At 38.4% G+C, this 17,834-nt stretch overlaps 1 protein-coding gene across 1 annotated transcript; it reads right to left on the bottom strand.

Moving 5' to 3' along the window:
- Positions 1-7,439: 7,439 nt before the first annotated feature.
- On the bottom strand, positions 7,440-16,567 carry LOC136041370 (uncharacterized). Its single transcript, XM_065726027.1, has 4 exons — positions 16,305-16,567; positions 12,049-12,217; positions 8,182-8,384; positions 7,440-8,059 (listed from the first exon to the last, which is right to left on the bottom strand). The coding sequence occupies exons 1-4, from the start codon at positions 16,338-16,340 to the stop codon at positions 7,934-7,936; spliced, it is 534 nt and encodes a 177-aa protein (XP_065582099.1). The 5' UTR covers positions 16,341-16,567; the 3' UTR covers positions 7,440-7,933.
- Between the last annotated feature and the right edge of the window lie 1,267 nt (positions 16,568-17,834).

Raw genomic sequence — 17,834 nt, 5'->3', positions numbered from 1 at the left:
CAACAGCACAAACACACACACAAAAAAAAAGAGAGACAGAAGGAGAAAAGGAAGACTATTTTCCTAAATTAGTGATTATTATAGACCAGTACTTGAATGAGGCCTTAACCCTACTCATCCATACAATCACATAGGTCAAACTGCATAACCACACACAATCAACCATAAAGAATAATCCATGGACAGGCAGTCATGTCGTCAATAAGTATAACGATCTAAAAATCGGAGGGCAACTAGGCCTCCTCTCCCACCCTTTTTCTCAAAATCGTCTGATCAAAACTAAGAGAAAGGCATTTAGGAAAAAAAAAATAATGCGCAAATTTCGTTTTATTTATTCGTTTGCGGAAAGCTAAAATCAAACATGCATTAATTGAAAAGGTTCAGAAATTAAATGAAAAAACAAGCTTATTTTTTAACTGAAAGTAAGGGGCGACATTGAAACTTAAAACGAACAGAAATTACTCCGTGTATGAAAGGGATTGTTCCTTCCTCAACATCCTGCTCTTTACTCTAAAGTTATTTACTGTTTTATAAGGTAGAATTGAGAAAAAGAATCAAACTTTAGCGTAAAGAGCGGGGCGTTGAGGAAGAAACAGCCCCTTTTATACACGGAGTAATTTCTGTTCGTTTTAGTTTTAATGTCGCTCCTTACTTTCAGTTAAAAAAAAAAACTTTAAAAAAAAAACTTTTTTTTATTTAATACCTTACTTAGATTGCAGGCATCTGTAATTGGTCTATAAGAAATGCAATTCAAGGGGTCTTTTCCGTGTTTCAAAATATAAGTGACAGTTCCGCATAAAAATGAATCAGGAACAAGGGAAGATGACAAGCATATCTGGAAAACTAATTGTAAATGTGAAATCAAAGCAACTGACTCTAAATTCAAATGATTCACACAAATACCATCAGAGTCCATGCTTTTTTATTTAAGTTGCTTTACGCCATTTGTATAAATAAAGCGGTACGTCTTCATTGTAAGTGATACAAATGTAAAATAACCCTTTAATAGGATAAATTAAGACCACATCCCTGGACTTGATAACTTTAGGGGTTACTTCGGCCAAAGCAGAAGTTTCAAGCTGGGTGAAATGAGGGTTGATATGCTTGCCTTAGGTGAGCGTATTCGCCCGTTATATTGGCCGTAGGTGGCTTATTACTTCTGCAATTTTCCAGAAGTTTTATATTTATATTTATTTTTATTGTTCAATATAATTTGTTTCTAGATTATAAACCAAAGTTGTGGTGGATTGGAGTCGAAGCTTCTGGAGCCGATTCTTCTAAGTTTATCCTCTGCTCAAACTGACACACAACCAATTGTAAGAAAATGGTCACTTAAAGGACTTTCGGCCTTAAGCAAGTGTACAAAAAATCAAGTAAGTTTTTAATTTCATAATTCTCAGTTGAACGCAAAAGACTGAAGTAATGGCCGTTAAAATGAAAAGGAAATCATTCTCCTGCCATTAAGTTTGACTCTTTCTCTCAATTCTTCGCTTAAAGTTTGACTCTTTCTCTCAATTCTTCTTTCTAAAACAGTAAAAAACTTTAGCGTAAAGAGCGGGGCGTTGATGAGGAAGCAGCCTCTTTCATATACGAAGTAATTTCTGTGCGTTTTAAGTTTTGATGTCACTCTGAAACTTGTTTTTTTTAATTGAATTTCTGAACGTTTTTGAATCAATGCATGTTTTGATTTTGGCTCTCCACAGAGGAATAATCAAAACGAAATTTGCATATTTTTTTTTTGGCTCAATGGCTTTCTCATAATTTTGATCGAATCATTTTCAGAAAAAAAGAGCGGGGGACGAAGCCTAGTTGCCCCCCGATTTTTTGGTTACTTAAAAAGGCAACTAGAACTTTTAATTTTTTACGAATCTTTTTATTGGTAAAAGATTTAAGTAACTTATAAATTAGCTTACGTAAAGAACTTTTGTATTCTCATGTTTTTATTACATATATGAGGGGATTCGCCCCATCGTCAGTACCTCACTCTTTACACTAAAGCTTAAATTTTATCCCAATTCATTAAGAATGACCCCCTGAATCACAAAAGCCGTAGAATAAGTAGTTGAAATTACCGAAAATACTTTAGCGTAAAGAGCGAGGTATTAGAAGGAGGTGAGCCCCTCATATGGGTAATAATTTCTGTTTGTTTTAAGTTTTATTGCTGTTCCTTACTTCCAGCTGAAAAAGCTTTTTCACTTTTATTTTTTAATTGTTTTTTTTTTTAATAATGCTAGTAAATCCTGCTCTCCCTTCATGGAAATTTTCTTCTCCCATTACAAATTCTCGAAGGAAAGTTCCCCCAGCATATCTCCCTCTTCTCAACCCCTCCCAAAAACCAAAAAAATCCTCCTGAAAACGCCTGTATACTTCCCAATAACCATTACTATATGTAAGCACAGGTCAAAGTTTGTAACTTGTTGCCCCTCCCACGGGGACTGTGGGGGAGTAAGTCGTCCCCAAAGACATAGTTATAAGGTTTTTCGACTACGCTGAATAAAATGGCTATCTCAGAATTTTGATCCGTTGCCTTTGGGAAAATAATTAGCGTGGGAGGGGGCCTAGGTGCCCTCCAATTTTTTTGGTCACTTAAAAAGGGCACTAGAACTTTTCATTTTCGTTAGAATGAGCCCTCTTGCAACATTCTAGGACAACTGGGTCGATACGATCACCCCTGGGAAAAAAAAAAACAACAAAAAAACAAATAAACACGCATCCGTGATCTGCCTTCTGGCAAAAAATGCAAAATTCCACATTTTTGTAGATAGGAGCTCGAAACTTCTACAGTAGGGTTCTCTGATACGCTGAATCTGATGGTGTGATTTTCGTTAAGATTCTATGACTTTTAGGGGGCGTTTCCCCCTATTTTCTAAAATAACGCAAATTTTCTCAGGCTCGTAACTTCTGATGGGTAAGACTAAAATTCATGAAACTTATATATTTAAAACCAACATTAAAATGCGATTCTTTTGATGTAGCTATTGGTATCAAAATTCCATTTTTTAGAGTTTTGGTTACTATTGAGCCGGGTCGCTCCTTACTACAGTTCGTTACCACGAACTGTTTGATATATCTGACCATTTCCCAGTTTTATCAGATCTTTTGTTGCCGAATGTGCGACGGCTAACAAGATCAGCAGTCCCATAACTGAAAGGACACCAAAAACAAACCCATAGATACATGGGCAAGTATTGTCTTGAACAAGGCTTGTTGACGCCTCACCAGTCTTGGAATAGTGAAATTGCCAATTATATTCGTCATGGCTCACTTTATAAAGAATAAAACATATAGCAACGCTTATGAACGTCATTAACCACTTGGCAGATTGTTGACCGTGGTAGTACGCAACAAAACAATATGCACTTCCAACGATGGTCAGTAATAACCATATGAATAGGAGTAGAAAATTATTTTTTTTTTTATTGATTAACTGTCCTCTCTTTCTACTATGTTGATATATGATATAAATTATGTATATATTATTTCTTATGCCCCAAACCTAGAGTAAAAAAAAAAAAAAATCAGAATTATACGGAAATTACTGAAATTTTTTTTTAATTTTTAAAATATACACTTTTTTCTTTGTGCAATTTCTTAAGAATTTCAATAGGATACTGAAGGAGTTGATATAGAAACTTAAAAATGGCTTCCAAGGGGATATTTTACAACCCCTTCTCTCTATTAATCAAACTTCGAACTATACTTATTAGGACTTCCAGGAAATCATATTCCAGGGATATGAAACATATCGAATTTTTCCAAGAGTTTGCCAGGGCAGTCAATAGTTTTGAGTTCAGACCATGCAGTATCTCCATCGCATTTGCTGCTGTGATGTTCCTGTTGTACACTGATAATTGATTTGTGCAGAAGACACCCTTCTGTCAAATGTCTCATCGAATGATGATGTGGTTTCGTCGATATGAATCAATGGTACAGTTAGTGGGGCTGGCGGCCTTGCAGAAATACAGAGGTGCGTTGAGGCTGCCCGTACTTCTGACACATACTCCTTTTCAATGGACCTCCAATATTTTTACAGAATTGTCATTTCTGTAGCACCGGTCCAAATCGGTCCGTCATTGGAGACAAAGTTCTGTATTTTAGCATGCTCTATACTTTTTCTAAATGTTCTTCTCTATTCTAAAATTTAGACTTATGTCTTTGTGCAATTTTTTAAGCATTTCAATAGGCTACAGAAGGAGTAGATATAGAAACTTAAAAATGAATTCCAAGTGGATATTTTTTTTAGCTCAAACAAAAGTGTCTATTAATGTTACAGTCCTAGAAACCTTGCAAATGAAAAAACTGATTTGCAATTATGTTTCCATTAAGGCATTTCTCACGAATGTAAGGGGTTTCACACGAAGGTAAGTGAAACCCCTGACATTCGTGAGGGGTTTACACTCCTGCACACCTTTTTTGCAAAGTTGTTTTATTGGGTGAGATTGGAGGATTCTCTTGAAGTGTTTCATTGATTTCTGCAGGAGAAATCCCTCTATCAAATGTCTCATTGGATGACGATGTGGTTTTGTCGATATCAATCACTGGTACTGCTAGTGGGGCTAATGGAGCTAGTGGGGCCCTGTAGAAGGACAGAAGTGCATTGTGGTTGCCCGTACTTAAGACATATACTCCTTTTCAACGGACCTCCAATGTCTATACAATCCTGTCATTGCTGTAGCACCAATCAAAATTGGTCCGTCTTTGGGAACAAAGTCCCGTATTGTAGCTTGCTCAATACTTTTCTCTAAATTTTCTTTTATTATTTTGATTTTGGTTTGTTCAAGTCTGTAATTCTAGAATTATTTATTGAACCCTGGCTGCTATTTGTTGTGTTTTGTAGGCCTATTCTTGCAGATTCTGCTAAAATTACACTCTCTGTAGGCCTAGCCACATCCTGATTTGACCCAAGGTCAGTTAACTTACTAAAATCTATGTTTTGGGGAATCCCTGGGAAAAATTCCACTTTTCCTAAACGCATTTGTACATCTCTGAGGTCATTGTCTCTCCAAAAATATATCTATATATATATAAATAAGTTGTCTGTCTGTCTGTCGAGTGACGTCACTGTCCGCATATGACGTCTGAATTATTTCATCATATAGCATTTCAAAAACGAATGTATTCAAGCCGAAGTAGCTCATTTGGTAAAGTGTTATGTTCCAGGTTCTAGGTCCGAGAGGTTCCAGGTTCGAACCTTGGCTTTAGCATTAATACAAAAGAAGAAAAAAAACTAATAAAGGTAAAAACTACAAAAAAAACTAAAAAAGAAAAAAAAACTAAAAAATGGTAAAAAGAAAAAAAAAACTAAAAACTAATAAAAAACTAAAAACTGAAAAAGAAAAAAAAACTAAAAAAAGGAAAAAAACTGAAAAATAAAGGAGAAAAAGAAAAAAAAACTAAAAAAGCTAAAAAAAGGTAAAAACCAAAAAAAAATAAAAAGGAAAAAAATAAAAAATTTATTTCATCTTATACCAATTCAAAAACGAATGTATATACAGACCGGGACACAGGGAATATAAATGACGACCGGGACACTCAAGAGAAATTACAGACTGGGACACCAGGACACAAATGACGACTGGGACGTGTGTGTCGACTGACGTCATGTTTGTGTGTCGACTGACGGCATGTTTGTCGACTATAAATGACGACTGGGACACAGGGACACAACTACAACGGGGATGTTTGATTAGCAATCACCATCAACAAAGCTCAAGGGCAATTATTAGAATAATGAGGTATAGATCTGAATACGGATTGTTTTTCCCATGGACAATTATATGTTGCATGTTCAAGAGTCGGTAAACCTGACAATCTATTTATATGTACAGACAATGGGACAGCGAAGAATGTTGTATATTCGCAAGTTTTACGTAGTTAAAAACATATATATATATATCTATCTTTATTCACAGGTGGGACACAGGGACACAACTACAATGGCGCGTAACCAATATTGCGCGTAACGACTTACGCGCGTGGGGGGTTGGGGGGGCGCGAAGCGCCCCCAGCAACTAGGTGTTGGGGTGGTGCGAAGCGCCACCCCAACAGCTGGTGGAAGATATTGACAAAAAGACATCTTCTAGACCGTTTTCGGGGGGCCACTATTGATAATTTCAATTCTATTGCCGTGTTTATCAACGTGTCTTTTCTTCCAGAGGTTTACGTGCCAGAATAAGTAGAAGTCCAATATTGTAGCTTGCTCCATTCTTTTCCCTAAATATTCTTTCATTACTTTTTTTTGTTCAAGTGGTTGGCCTATAATTCTAGAATTATTTGTTGGACCCTGGTTGCTACTTGTTGGGTTTTTTAGGCTTATTCCTGTACATTCTGGTAAAATTACACTCTCTATAGGTCAGTTAACTTACTAAAATCTATGTTTGAGGGATTCCATGGGAAAATTCTACTTTTCCTTACCAGATTTTGCACATATTTCTGAGGTCATTGTCTTCCTAAAGATATATGGAAGATGTTGACAAAAATACATCTTTTAGACCCCTTTTGGCGGACCAATTGCTAATTTCAATTCTATTGCTTTGTTCATCCACGAGTCCTTTTGTCCAGAGGTTTACGTGCCTCTTCCAATTGTTCTTAAGGGCCTTAAATATACCTAGGTCTGAGGGCTGCAAAATGTGGGTAGCATTTGGTAATGTGCACAATAGCCTAACATTTTTTTTCTTTAGTAAATTGTGATGACTTCATGGATGTATGACTCTTGTGGCCATCCTTAGTCAAAACGACCTTTTCATAACCTATTTTAGGCCCTTTATTGGCTTTCATCAATAAAACAATAAGTGAAAATTTAACACTCGAGCGTGGAGTTTCTGGGGGGCTTCCTGTTGAGGCGACGGCTAACGAAATCAACAGTCCCATAACTGAAAGGACGCCGAAGACTTTCTTCATCCTCTTCTTTCGTTTTTTTTGAGAGGCAGATAGTCGCTTTGCCGCAGCTTTAACATCCTTAAATTCTTCTTCTATCCTTTCTTCTTATCCTTCTTCTCATCCTTGGCTTCCTTTTCTTCTAGTCGCTCATAAATCACCGAGTGTCCTGACTCGTTCGATGACTCATCGCTTGTTTGTGTTTTTTGTTCCATTGCTTCATTTTTTTCCATTTTTTTCGGTTCCCACCATTTTGTCCCTGACGGTTCTTGGCTCCCTGTCGATGCATCTCCTACTTCTTTTGGCTTTTTTTTTCTCCATTGCGTCGGCCACATCTCTCCGGCGTTTCCTGGCCTTCCCGGACAGGAGGAAACTCATTTCATGACCTTCATTGAAATGACCGGGTCAGACGCCATAGTCAAAGTATAGCTCCTCGCCAGCCGGGATATGTCTTGTTGCAACGAGAAACGGCCTTTTGATATTTTCAACCACCAACAGCTTAAATTTTAGGTTTGGGCTATCCTCATTCGCCTTGTGGTTAATGATGCGCCCGAAACAGGTCTGCTGGGGATGCCTCCTCTCTGGTGTCAATTGAGAAATCGCCGGCCTGCAAAATGTAATTGCTTCCATCATCTTCTCCCTCTAGTTACTGGATGATTCGGTTTGCCTCCACGGTTGCCATCCGTTTCCCATGGTACTCAATGACTACTTGATTTTCCCAGAATGGCAAACTGGCAAAAACACCCAATCCAACTTCTTTCTCGTGGCTCTTGGCTACCGTCAGACCTACCCAGGATTCATGAAGCACGCATTGAGTCAGAGTTTCCTCCACCACAGGTTCGACAGGATAGGTTTTCCTGATCCTGTAGTTGTTGTACTTTTGCCAGACATGTACAAGAGATGGCAGGGTGTCCTTGTAGCCTAGTTGACGAACAGCTGTATCGAAGTTTTCATCCGTGAGGGTGTCCAAAACGTCCGAGCCAAGACCACGTTTCTCCGAGATTGATTTTAGGATCGCCTGAAGTCGGTCTTGCCTAAGTCCCCTGCTGTGGAGGTCCTAAACCGACTTCAGTAGGCCCAGATCTGTCAAGTCGGGATTGTAGTATCTAATCAATGACAGAGTCGCTGTTTTGAATTCAGCAGATGCATTTATGGGGCTTATTGTCAGAACACGGTTGAGAGCCTGGAAAGAAAGAAAAGAGTCAACTAATACTTAGTCAAGTTGAGAGCCTGAAAGAAAGAAAGAAAAGGGTCAAATAAGACTGTTTAAGAAATCTATATCACAGAATGTAAAGTAAAACTTACGTCTTTGACCGCTCTTTTTCTCGTAGCCTCGTCCATGTATTGGCGTTTATTGGTCTTAGAGTCCTCCTCTTCGTCTCCGGAATTCCCAATGGTTTCGGAAGCAGAACATTTTTTGGCTTCTTCTGCACATTTTTTCAGCAACTTCCTGCTTGCGGCGATCCTCTGAAACACGTACAATTCGTAGTGTTTCTTTGAAGTTATTTCTGAAAAAAACAGAATGGTTAGGAAAATCCTACAGGAGGAACTAGACACTTAAATTTAAAGTTTTTACGAACTAGAGGTAGACATTCTAACGAAAAACAGCCCTGCAAGTTAATTCATTTCTGGAGGAAGTACGAGTGTCTAAGAACCTCAACGAAATGGCAGCTTGTTCCCTGAATCAAATTTACAGTAATTTCAACATCAATTTATGACTATGCTTTGTGGTGAGCTCACCTGGAAAGGAAATTTAAATTATGAAAATTATGTAGAATGAGCGAAACTTATATATTTGGTAAACTTTGTGTTCTTCTTAAGATGTCTAATCCTTGGGGGTGTTGAACTATTCTTTTCTTTTTTTAGGGGGGGGGGGTAAATTACTTAGGCTTGGATTACTCAAGGTTTTTCTTATTGGCATTTAGTATTAATGGCTGGTATTAATCAAGCAGTTTGTTCTTTAAATTTCTTTACCTTGTGTAAGCTCTCCAGGGTTTCTTCGGGTGCGTCTAGAAAAAATAGATTGTATTGTTCTTGTTTTGTAATTCTGTTCGTTTACTTTGGTTTTTAGTTAGTAGTTCTTTAGTTTTGCATGCATCCTTTTTGGTTTGGCGTGACTTTTTAAGCTTTAAAAGATTTTATATCTTTTTAACGTATAGTTAAAGGAAGTTGGGTCATATAAGAATTGGTTATAATAGCCAATCTCAAGTAAGGGGTGATGTACTCCTTCACATTTTATGCAATTGGGGTTTGCCTCAATTTTGTAGCAAATTTTGGGAGCCCAACACTTGTCTATCAAAAGAAGGCCAGTTTGTGAGGGTCCTTTGCAAAACCAAGAAAGAATATTGTGTTGACGTTGTAGTCTTCTTATTATCAGTTGTAAACAAGCCAAAATTTTCCCTTTTCTACTACTATATTTAATTCCTGTCTCCCCTAGCTGGACAATGTTTTGGGATATTGGCCAACTTTAATCCGTATTTGTATGTATGTGGTTTAAATTTCGTAGATCTTAGTTGTGGTCCCAGTTTTTGCAAACAGTTCTTTACCTTGTTCGTCTATGACCAATATGGCCTCGGTGTACATGATATTTTCCTTTGTGTGGGGTATGGAGATGGATTCTGTATCGAGAATTTATTTTGCCATTATCTGGGATAATTATATTATTGAGTGATCCTATTAAGACTGTGGGAACTAGTTTTTGTTATTTGTTTGTATGGAAATTTAACTTAATACTACCATTACGATTGTTACCCAAAATAATTTTAAGAATATTTTAACTATATAAGTGAAATATAAAGAAAAGGGATGGGGAAGAAATTTGTTATTCTTGTGTTTATAATTTTGGGAAATACCGATTAAATTGCTATTGTGATAGCTGATAAGTGGAAATTGTTTGTGGGGGCAAAGACTTAAGTGTATTGAATGATAAACTGATTTAAAATTTCATTATAGGATCGTATTGTCTTCTGAATCGTTATTGAATATTGATGGTCCATGAGGTCAATTTGAAAATTGCCTGTTTTAATCACATCGGAAAATTTGAATAGATTAGTTTTAAAATAAACTAGATATCTTTTGATACTTGAAGACAATCGCTTGTTGATATCAATCACTGGTAGATATGGTATATATTTTAATATATTTTTGTAGCCTGCTCAATACTTTTCTCTAGATGTTCTTTTATTATTTTGACTTTGCTTTGTTCAAGTGGGTGGCCTATAATTCTAGAATTATTTATTGGACTCTGGTTGCTATTTGTTGTGTTTTTAGAACTATTCCTGCACATTCGGGTAAAATTATACTCTCTGTAAGCCTAGTTACATCCTGATTAGGTCCAAGGCCAGTTTACTTGCTAAAATCTATGTTTTGGGGATTCCATGGGAAATTTCCAATTTTCCTTAACGCATTTGTACATATCTCTTTGGGCATTGTCTTCCTAAAGATATATAAAGATGTTGACAAAAAGACATCTTCTAGACCCCTTTTGAAGGACCACTATTGATAATTTCAATTCTATTGTCGTGTTTATCCACGTGTCCTTTTGTCGAGAGGTTTACGTGCCTCTTCTAATTGTTTTTAAGGGGCTTAAATATACCTAGGTCCAAGGGCTGCAAAAGATGGTTAGCATTTGGTATTATGCACAATAGCTTAATATTTTTTTTCTTTTGCAAATTCTGATGACTTCAAGGATGTTTGACTCTTGTGGCCGTCCACGCTCAAAACGACCTTTCCACAACCCTTTTTAAACCCTTTATTGGCTTTCATCAATAAAAAATATATAAAAGTTAAATCCAAGAGCGTGGAGTTTCTGGAGGGCTCCTTGGTGAGGCGACGGTTAACGAAATCAGCAGTTCCATAACTGATAGGACACCGAAGACAAACCGATAGCCACATGGGCAATTATTGTCTTGCACAAGGCTTGTTGACGCCTCACCAGTGTGGGAATAGTGAAATTGCCAATTATCTTCGTCAGGGCTTACTTTACAAAGAATAAAACATGCAGCAACGCTTATGAAAATCATTACCCACTTGGCAGATCGTTCACCGTCGTAGTACGCAACAAAACAGTGCGCACTGCCAACGATGATCAATAATAACCATATGAATAGGGGTAGAAAATTCATTTTTATGATGATTAATGAATCATCCTCTCCTTCTACTATATTGATATATGATATAAATTATGTATATATTATTCATTATGCCCCAAACCTAGAGTAAAAAAAAATTCAGAATTAAACGGAAATTCCTGAAAATTTTATTATTTTCTAAAATGTAGACTTTCGTCTTTGTGCAATTTCTTAAGCATTTCAATAGGATACAGAAGGAATGAATATAGAAACTTAAAAATGGCTTCCGAGGGGATATTTTTCATCCCCTCTTCTTTATTAATCAAACTCTTCGAACTAAACTTACTCGGAGTATCAGGAAATCATATTCCAGGGATAGGAAACAATCGAATTTGACAAAGAGTGCGAGGGCAATCAAATAGTTTTGAGTTCAGACCATGCAGTATTTCCATTGCATTTGCTGCTGCACTGGTCGTTTTGTACACTGCGAGAAACATTGTATGGTGATGCTGAATAAGGAAGAAAAAAATTTGTATAAGGAAGAAAAACAAACTAATTTTCTTCTTTTTTTCTATTTAATTTCTCTATTTTATTTTGTATTAACACTGTATTAACAGTTTTAGTAAAGCTCATATCAAAAGTAGACCCAATGTCAGTTAACCTACTAAACTCTATGTTTTGGGGGTATTATGGAAAACTTCAACTTTTCTTCAAAGCATTTTTACATGTCTCTTAGGTCATTGTCTTCCTAAAGATATATGGAAGATGTTGACAAAAGGACATCTTCTAGACCCCTTTTGGCGGACCACTATAGATAACTTCAATTCTTTTCCCTGTTCATCCACGTCTTCTTTTGTCCAGAGGTTTACGTGCCTCTTCCAATTGTTCTTAAGGGGCCTAGATATACTTAGGTCAAAGGGCTGCGAAACTTGGGTAGCATTTGGTAATAAACACAATAGCCTAATATTTTTTTTTCTTTTGCTAATTCTGATGACTTCAAGGATGTATGACTCTTGTGGCTATCCATAGTCAAAACGACCTTTTCATAACCCTGGTCCCCTCTTGGCTTTCATCAATAAAACAATAAATAAAAATTAAACACCAGAGCCAGGAGTTTCTGGAGGACTTCTTGGTGAGGCGATGTCCTTAACCGACTTCAGTAGGCCCAGATCTGTCCTTTCGGGATTGCAGTGTCTAATCAATGAAAGAGTCGCTGTCTTGAATTCAGCAGATGTATTTATGGGGGTTATTGTCAGAACACGGTTGAGAGCCTGGAAAGAAAGAAAAGGGTCAATTAAAACTAAGTTACGTTGAGAGCCTGAAAGAAAGAAAAGAGTCAAATAAGACAGCTTAAGAAATCTATATCAAACAAAGTAAGGTAAAACTTAGGTCATTGACCGCCCTTTTTCTCGTTGCTTCGTCCATGTATTGTCGTTTATTGGTCTTAGATTCCTCCTCTTCTTCGTCGGAATTCCCAATGGTTTCGGAAGCAGAATATTTTTTGGCTTCTTCTGCACATTTCTCCAGCAACTTCCTGCTTGCGGCTATCTTCTAAAACACGTACAATTCGTAGTATTTCTTTTAAGTTATTTCTGAAAAAGACAGAATGGTTTGGAAAATCCTACAGGAGGAACTAGACACTTAGATTTAAAGTTTTTACGAACTAGAGGTAGACATTCTAACGAAAAACAGCCCTGCAAGTTAATTCATTTCTGGAGGAGATACGAGTGGCTAAGAGCCTCAACGAAATGGCAGCTTGTTCCCTGAATCAAATTTACAATACATTCATCATCAAGTTTTGACTATGTTAAGTGGTGAGCTCACCTGGAAAGGAAATTTAAATTATGAAAATTATATAGAATGAACGAAACTTACCAGAGTCACAAAGATAGTCATACATCATTTGTCACTGTTCCTGAGTTATATATTCGTTGCCTTCCTGCTTATGGTCTTGATTAGGTGGTGGATAGTTGTTTGGGGGGGGGGGTTACACTAACCCCCGACCTCTTGCTGTTCGGGAATATCATCCCCAGAAACATATTCAATATTTTTGAGACGTTCACCAGCTTTTCTCCCTTCTGTGACAATAAGAAGTTTTGTGGTACCCGCAAACCAGACTTGAGCAGAGCCGGCCTAAACAATTTCATGTAAAGGCGAAAAATCGTTTCTTCCTCAAGGCTGATTGCAACACCAGCGGACTTTATGCTTGCAGTCTTGTGTTTCTCCACGAGGATCACGTACATTCCTTCTTCTTCTATTAAGTGCTGGTTCATGAATTTCTGGACGGTCATATTCTCAGGGACGCCAGGCTGATGACCAAACATGAAGGACACCTGGAAGCAAACGTAGGCCGTCAAGTTTGGTAGATCCTCGTTACGAAGTTTATTCCTTGACAAGCGCCAGAGCCCAGGAACCATGAAATCCGCGACGCCATCCTTCAGCTTTCGGTAATCCTCGCTATTGAAGGAGTGGGGGTTGAAAGCCCACTGGTGTTCCTTACGCCTCCTTTCAGCCGTCACCATTGAACACTGCCTTTTGTCTAAATGGCCAAGGGCCTTCACGACGGAGTTAACGCATGCTATATCCAAGTTCTTCGGTCCCTCTTTACCGTGTGTGGTGATAAAATCTAAGCCCTGGGTGTATTTATTTCGCGAGCTTCCCTGCATTTCACATTCTGCCAACTTTGCAAAGAATAGCTCCACTCTTTGGGTGGAGTTGAAGTTTTCCCACTTGTATTTTGTCCCCTCCAGCACAAAGAAGTGATCAATCATTGGTACAACTAGTGGGCGTATTGGCCCTGTAGGAGGACTGAAGTGCATTGAGGTTGCCCGTACTTAAGACATATACTCCTTTTCAACGGACCTCCAATGTCTATACAAACCTGTCATTGCTGTAGCACCAATCAAAATTGGTCCGTCTTTGAGAACAAAGTCCCGTATTGTAGCTTGCTCAATACTTTTCTCTAAATGTTCTTTTATTATTTTATTTTGGTTTGTTCAAGTGGTTGGCCTGTAATTCTATAATTATTTATTGAACCCTGGTTGCTATTTGTTGTGATTTGTAGGCCTATTCTTGCACATTCTGCTAAAATTACACTCTCTGTAGGCCTAGCTACATCCTGATTTGACCCAAGGTCAGTTAACTTACTAAAATCTATGTTTTGGGGAATCCCTGGGAAAAATTCCACTTTTCCTAAACGCATTTGTACATCTCTGAGGACATTGTCTCTCCAAACATATATGGAAGATATTGACAAACAGACATCTTCTACACCTTTTCGGGGGGCCACTATTGATAATTTCAATTCTATTGCCGTGTTTATCAACGTGTCTTTTCTTCCAGAGGTTTAAGTGCTAGAAGAAGTAGAAGTCCCATATTGTAGCTTGCTCCATTCTTTTCCCTAAATGTTCTTTTATTATTTTAATTTTTTTGTTCAAGTGGTTTGCCTATAATTCTAGAATTATTTGTTGGACCCTGGTTGCTACTTGTTGGGTTTTTTAGGCTTATTCCTTTACATTCTGGCAAAATTACACTCTCTGTAGGTCAGCTAACTTACTAAAATCTATGTTTGGGGGATTCCATGGGAAAATTCCATTTTTCCTTAACAGATTTTGCACATATCTCTGAGGTCATTGTCTTCCTAAAGATATATGGAAGATGTTGACAAAAATACATCTTTTAGACCCCTTTTGGCGGGCCACTTGGTAATGTCAATTCTATTGCTTTGTTCATCTACGAGTCCTTTTGTCCAGAGGTTTACGCGCTTCTTCCAATTGTTCTTAAGGGCCTTAAATATACCTAGGTCTGAGGGCTGCAAAATGTGGGTAGCATTTGGTAATGTGCACAATAGCCTAACATTTTTTTCTTTTGCAAATTCTGGTGACTTCAAGGATGTATGACTTGTGGTCATCCATAGTCAAAACGACCTTTTCATAACCTATTTTAGGCCCTTTATTGGCTTTCATCAATAAAACAATAAGTGAAAATTTAACACTCGAGCGTGGAGTTTATGGGGGGCTTCCTGTCGCCTCAACAGTTGAGGCGACGGCTAACAAAATCAACAGTCCCATAACTGAAAGGACGTCGAAGACTTTCTTCTTCCTCTTCTTTCGTTTTTTTTTTCTGAGAGGCAGATAGTCGCTCTGCCGCAGCTTTAACATCCTTAAATTCTTCTTGGCTCGTTTGTTTACTCTCCTTGGCTTTCTTTTCTTCTAGTCGCTCGTAAATCACCGAGTGCCCTGACTCCTTCGACGACTTCTCGCTTGTGTATGTTTTTTGTTCCATTTCTTCGTTTTTTTCGGTTCCCACCATTTTGTCCCTGACGGTTCTTCTCTCCCTGTCGATCCATCTCTGACTTGTTTTGGCTTCTTCTCCTCCATTGCGTCGGCCACATCTCTCCGGCGTTTCCTGGCTTTCCCAGACAGGAGGAAACTCATTTCATGCCCTTCATTGAAATGACCGGGTCAGACGCCATAGTGGAATTATAGTTCCTCGCCAGCCGGGATATCTCTTGTTGCAACGAGAAACGGCCTTTTGATATGTTCAACTACCAACAGATTAAATTTTAGGTTTGGGTTATCTTCATTCGCCCTGTGGTTAATGAGGTGCCCGAAACAGGTCCACTGGGAATGCCTTCTCTTGCGTCAATTGAGAAATCGCCGGCCTGCAAAATGTAAATGCTTCCATCATCTTCTCCCTCTAATTACTGGATGATTCGGTTTGCCTCCACGGTTACCATCCGTTTCCCATGGCACTCAATGACTACTTGATTTTCCCAGAATGGCAAACTGGCAAAAATGCCCAATCCAACTTCTTTCTCGTGGCTCTTGGCTACCGTCAGACCTACCCAGGATTCATGAAGGACGCATTGAGTCAGAGTTTTCTCCATTACAGGATCGACAGGATAGGTTTTCCTGATCCTGTAGCTGTTGTATTTTTTGCCGGACTTGTACAAGAGACGGACTGGTGTCCTTGTAGCCTAGTTGACGAACAGCTTTATCGAATTTTTCTTCCGTGAGGGCGTCCAAAACGTCTGAGCCAAGATCACGTTTCTCCGAGATTGATTTTAGGATCGCCTGAAGTTGGACCTGCTTAAGTCCCCTGCTTTAGAGTTCCTAAACCGACTTCAGTAGGCCCAGATCTGTCAAGTGGGATTGTAGTTTCTAATCAATGACAGAGTCGCTGTCTTGAATTCAGCAGATGCATTTTATGGGGCTTATTGTCAGAACACGGTTGAGAGCCCGGAAAGAAAGAAAAGAGTCAACTAATACTTAGTCAAGTTGAGAGCCTGAAAGAAAGAAAAGGGTCAAATAAGACTGTTTAAGAAATCTATATCACAGAATGTAAAGTAAAACTTACGTCATTGACCGCTCTTTTTCTCGTTGCCTCGTCCATGTATTGGCGTTTATTGGTCTTAGAGTCCTCCTCTTCGTCTCCGGAATTCCCAATGGTTTCGGAAGCAGAACATTTTTTGGCTTCTTCTGCACATTTTTTCAGCAACTTCCTGCTTGCGGTGATCCTCTGAAACACGTACGATTCGTAGTTTTTCTTTGAAGTTATTTCTGAAAAAGACAGAATGGTTAGGAAAATCCTACAGGAGGAACTGGACACTTAAATTTAAAGTTTTTACGAACTAGAGGTAGACATTCAAACGAAAAACAGCCCTGCAAGTTTATTCATTTCTGGAGGAAGTACGAGTGTCTAAGAACCTCAACGAAATGGCAGCTTGTTCCCTGAATCAAATTTACAGTAATTTCAACATCAATTTTTGACTATGCTAAGTGGTGAGCTCACCTGGAAAGGAAATTTAAATTATGAAAATTATGTAGAATGAGCGAAACTTACCCGAGTGACAAAGATAGTCATGCATCATATCCCGCTGTTCCTTTGTTTTGTGTCTTGCCTTTCGGTTTATTGTCGTGATGAGGTGGCGGACGGTTGTTTGGATGGGGAAACTAACCCCCAGCCTCATGCCGTCCGGAAAAATCTTCCCCAGAAACCTCTGCATAATTTTGGATGCGTTCGCCAACTTTCCTTCCTTCGTTGATAACAAGACGTTTGGCGGGACCGGCGCACCAGGCTTGAGCAGAGCCGGCCGAGCGATTGACAAGTAATCCTGGAAAATCTTTGACTCGTCGAGGCTGAGTGCAACACCAGCGGACTTGTGTTGAACTTGTTTTTGCGGACTTTGAAACTTGTGTCAAATTTCATAGGATATAGGAGATACAAATGACAGGAAATATAAACACAAATGAAAGGAAATACAATAGTTTGATAGGAAATATAAATACCTGACACAAACGAGGAAATATAATATAGAAAACGAGGGTGATTTTGAGCTTTTTTTAAAACAAAGAGAGAAGATAAAAGCAGATATTTCGACAAGCTTCCTCCTCCTCCTTTAGATTTAGCAGTGCTGGTCTTGATTTAAAGAAATGGATGGATCCACTATCGAAGAGGACAGAGGTGCATCAACAAGTAAACCCTAAAATGGAGAGCCTACTTGGAAATGGGTAAGTAAAAATATTTGAGATTGAGCAGCAACAGAAATCGAAATGTCGGAGATAAGCATTGATACCTAAAAACTGTGCCAATTGCTTGCTGAAGCCATTTTCAGAAAGCAAGAAGAGTGTCTCACTTCAAAAAAGCAGACCGGAAATACATTGGTGATAAGATGATGAGGGTTGACTTATGGTGACTATATTTTAAGTCTGTTCAGTCTGCAAACACTACTGACGAATTGTTCTTGGCGTCCAGCATCACTTACCTCCATCGCCCTCTACCTTTCAAGGCATTCAAGATCATATGGAGTAATAAACGTGGATAATACGACTTGTAAGTAGTAAGCAAATTACCTAGCGAAGACTCAGTATAGTCGTTGCAGAATTT

The sequence above is a fragment of the Artemia franciscana genome, chromosome 2 (assembly GCF_032884065.1).
Source record: "Artemia franciscana chromosome 2, ASM3288406v1, whole genome shotgun sequence".
Taxonomy (NCBI): Eukaryota; Metazoa; Arthropoda; class Branchiopoda; order Anostraca; family Artemiidae; genus Artemia; species Artemia franciscana.
Note: the sequence above shows the minus strand (reverse complement) of the source record. Positions and strands in the feature narration are given on the sequence as shown.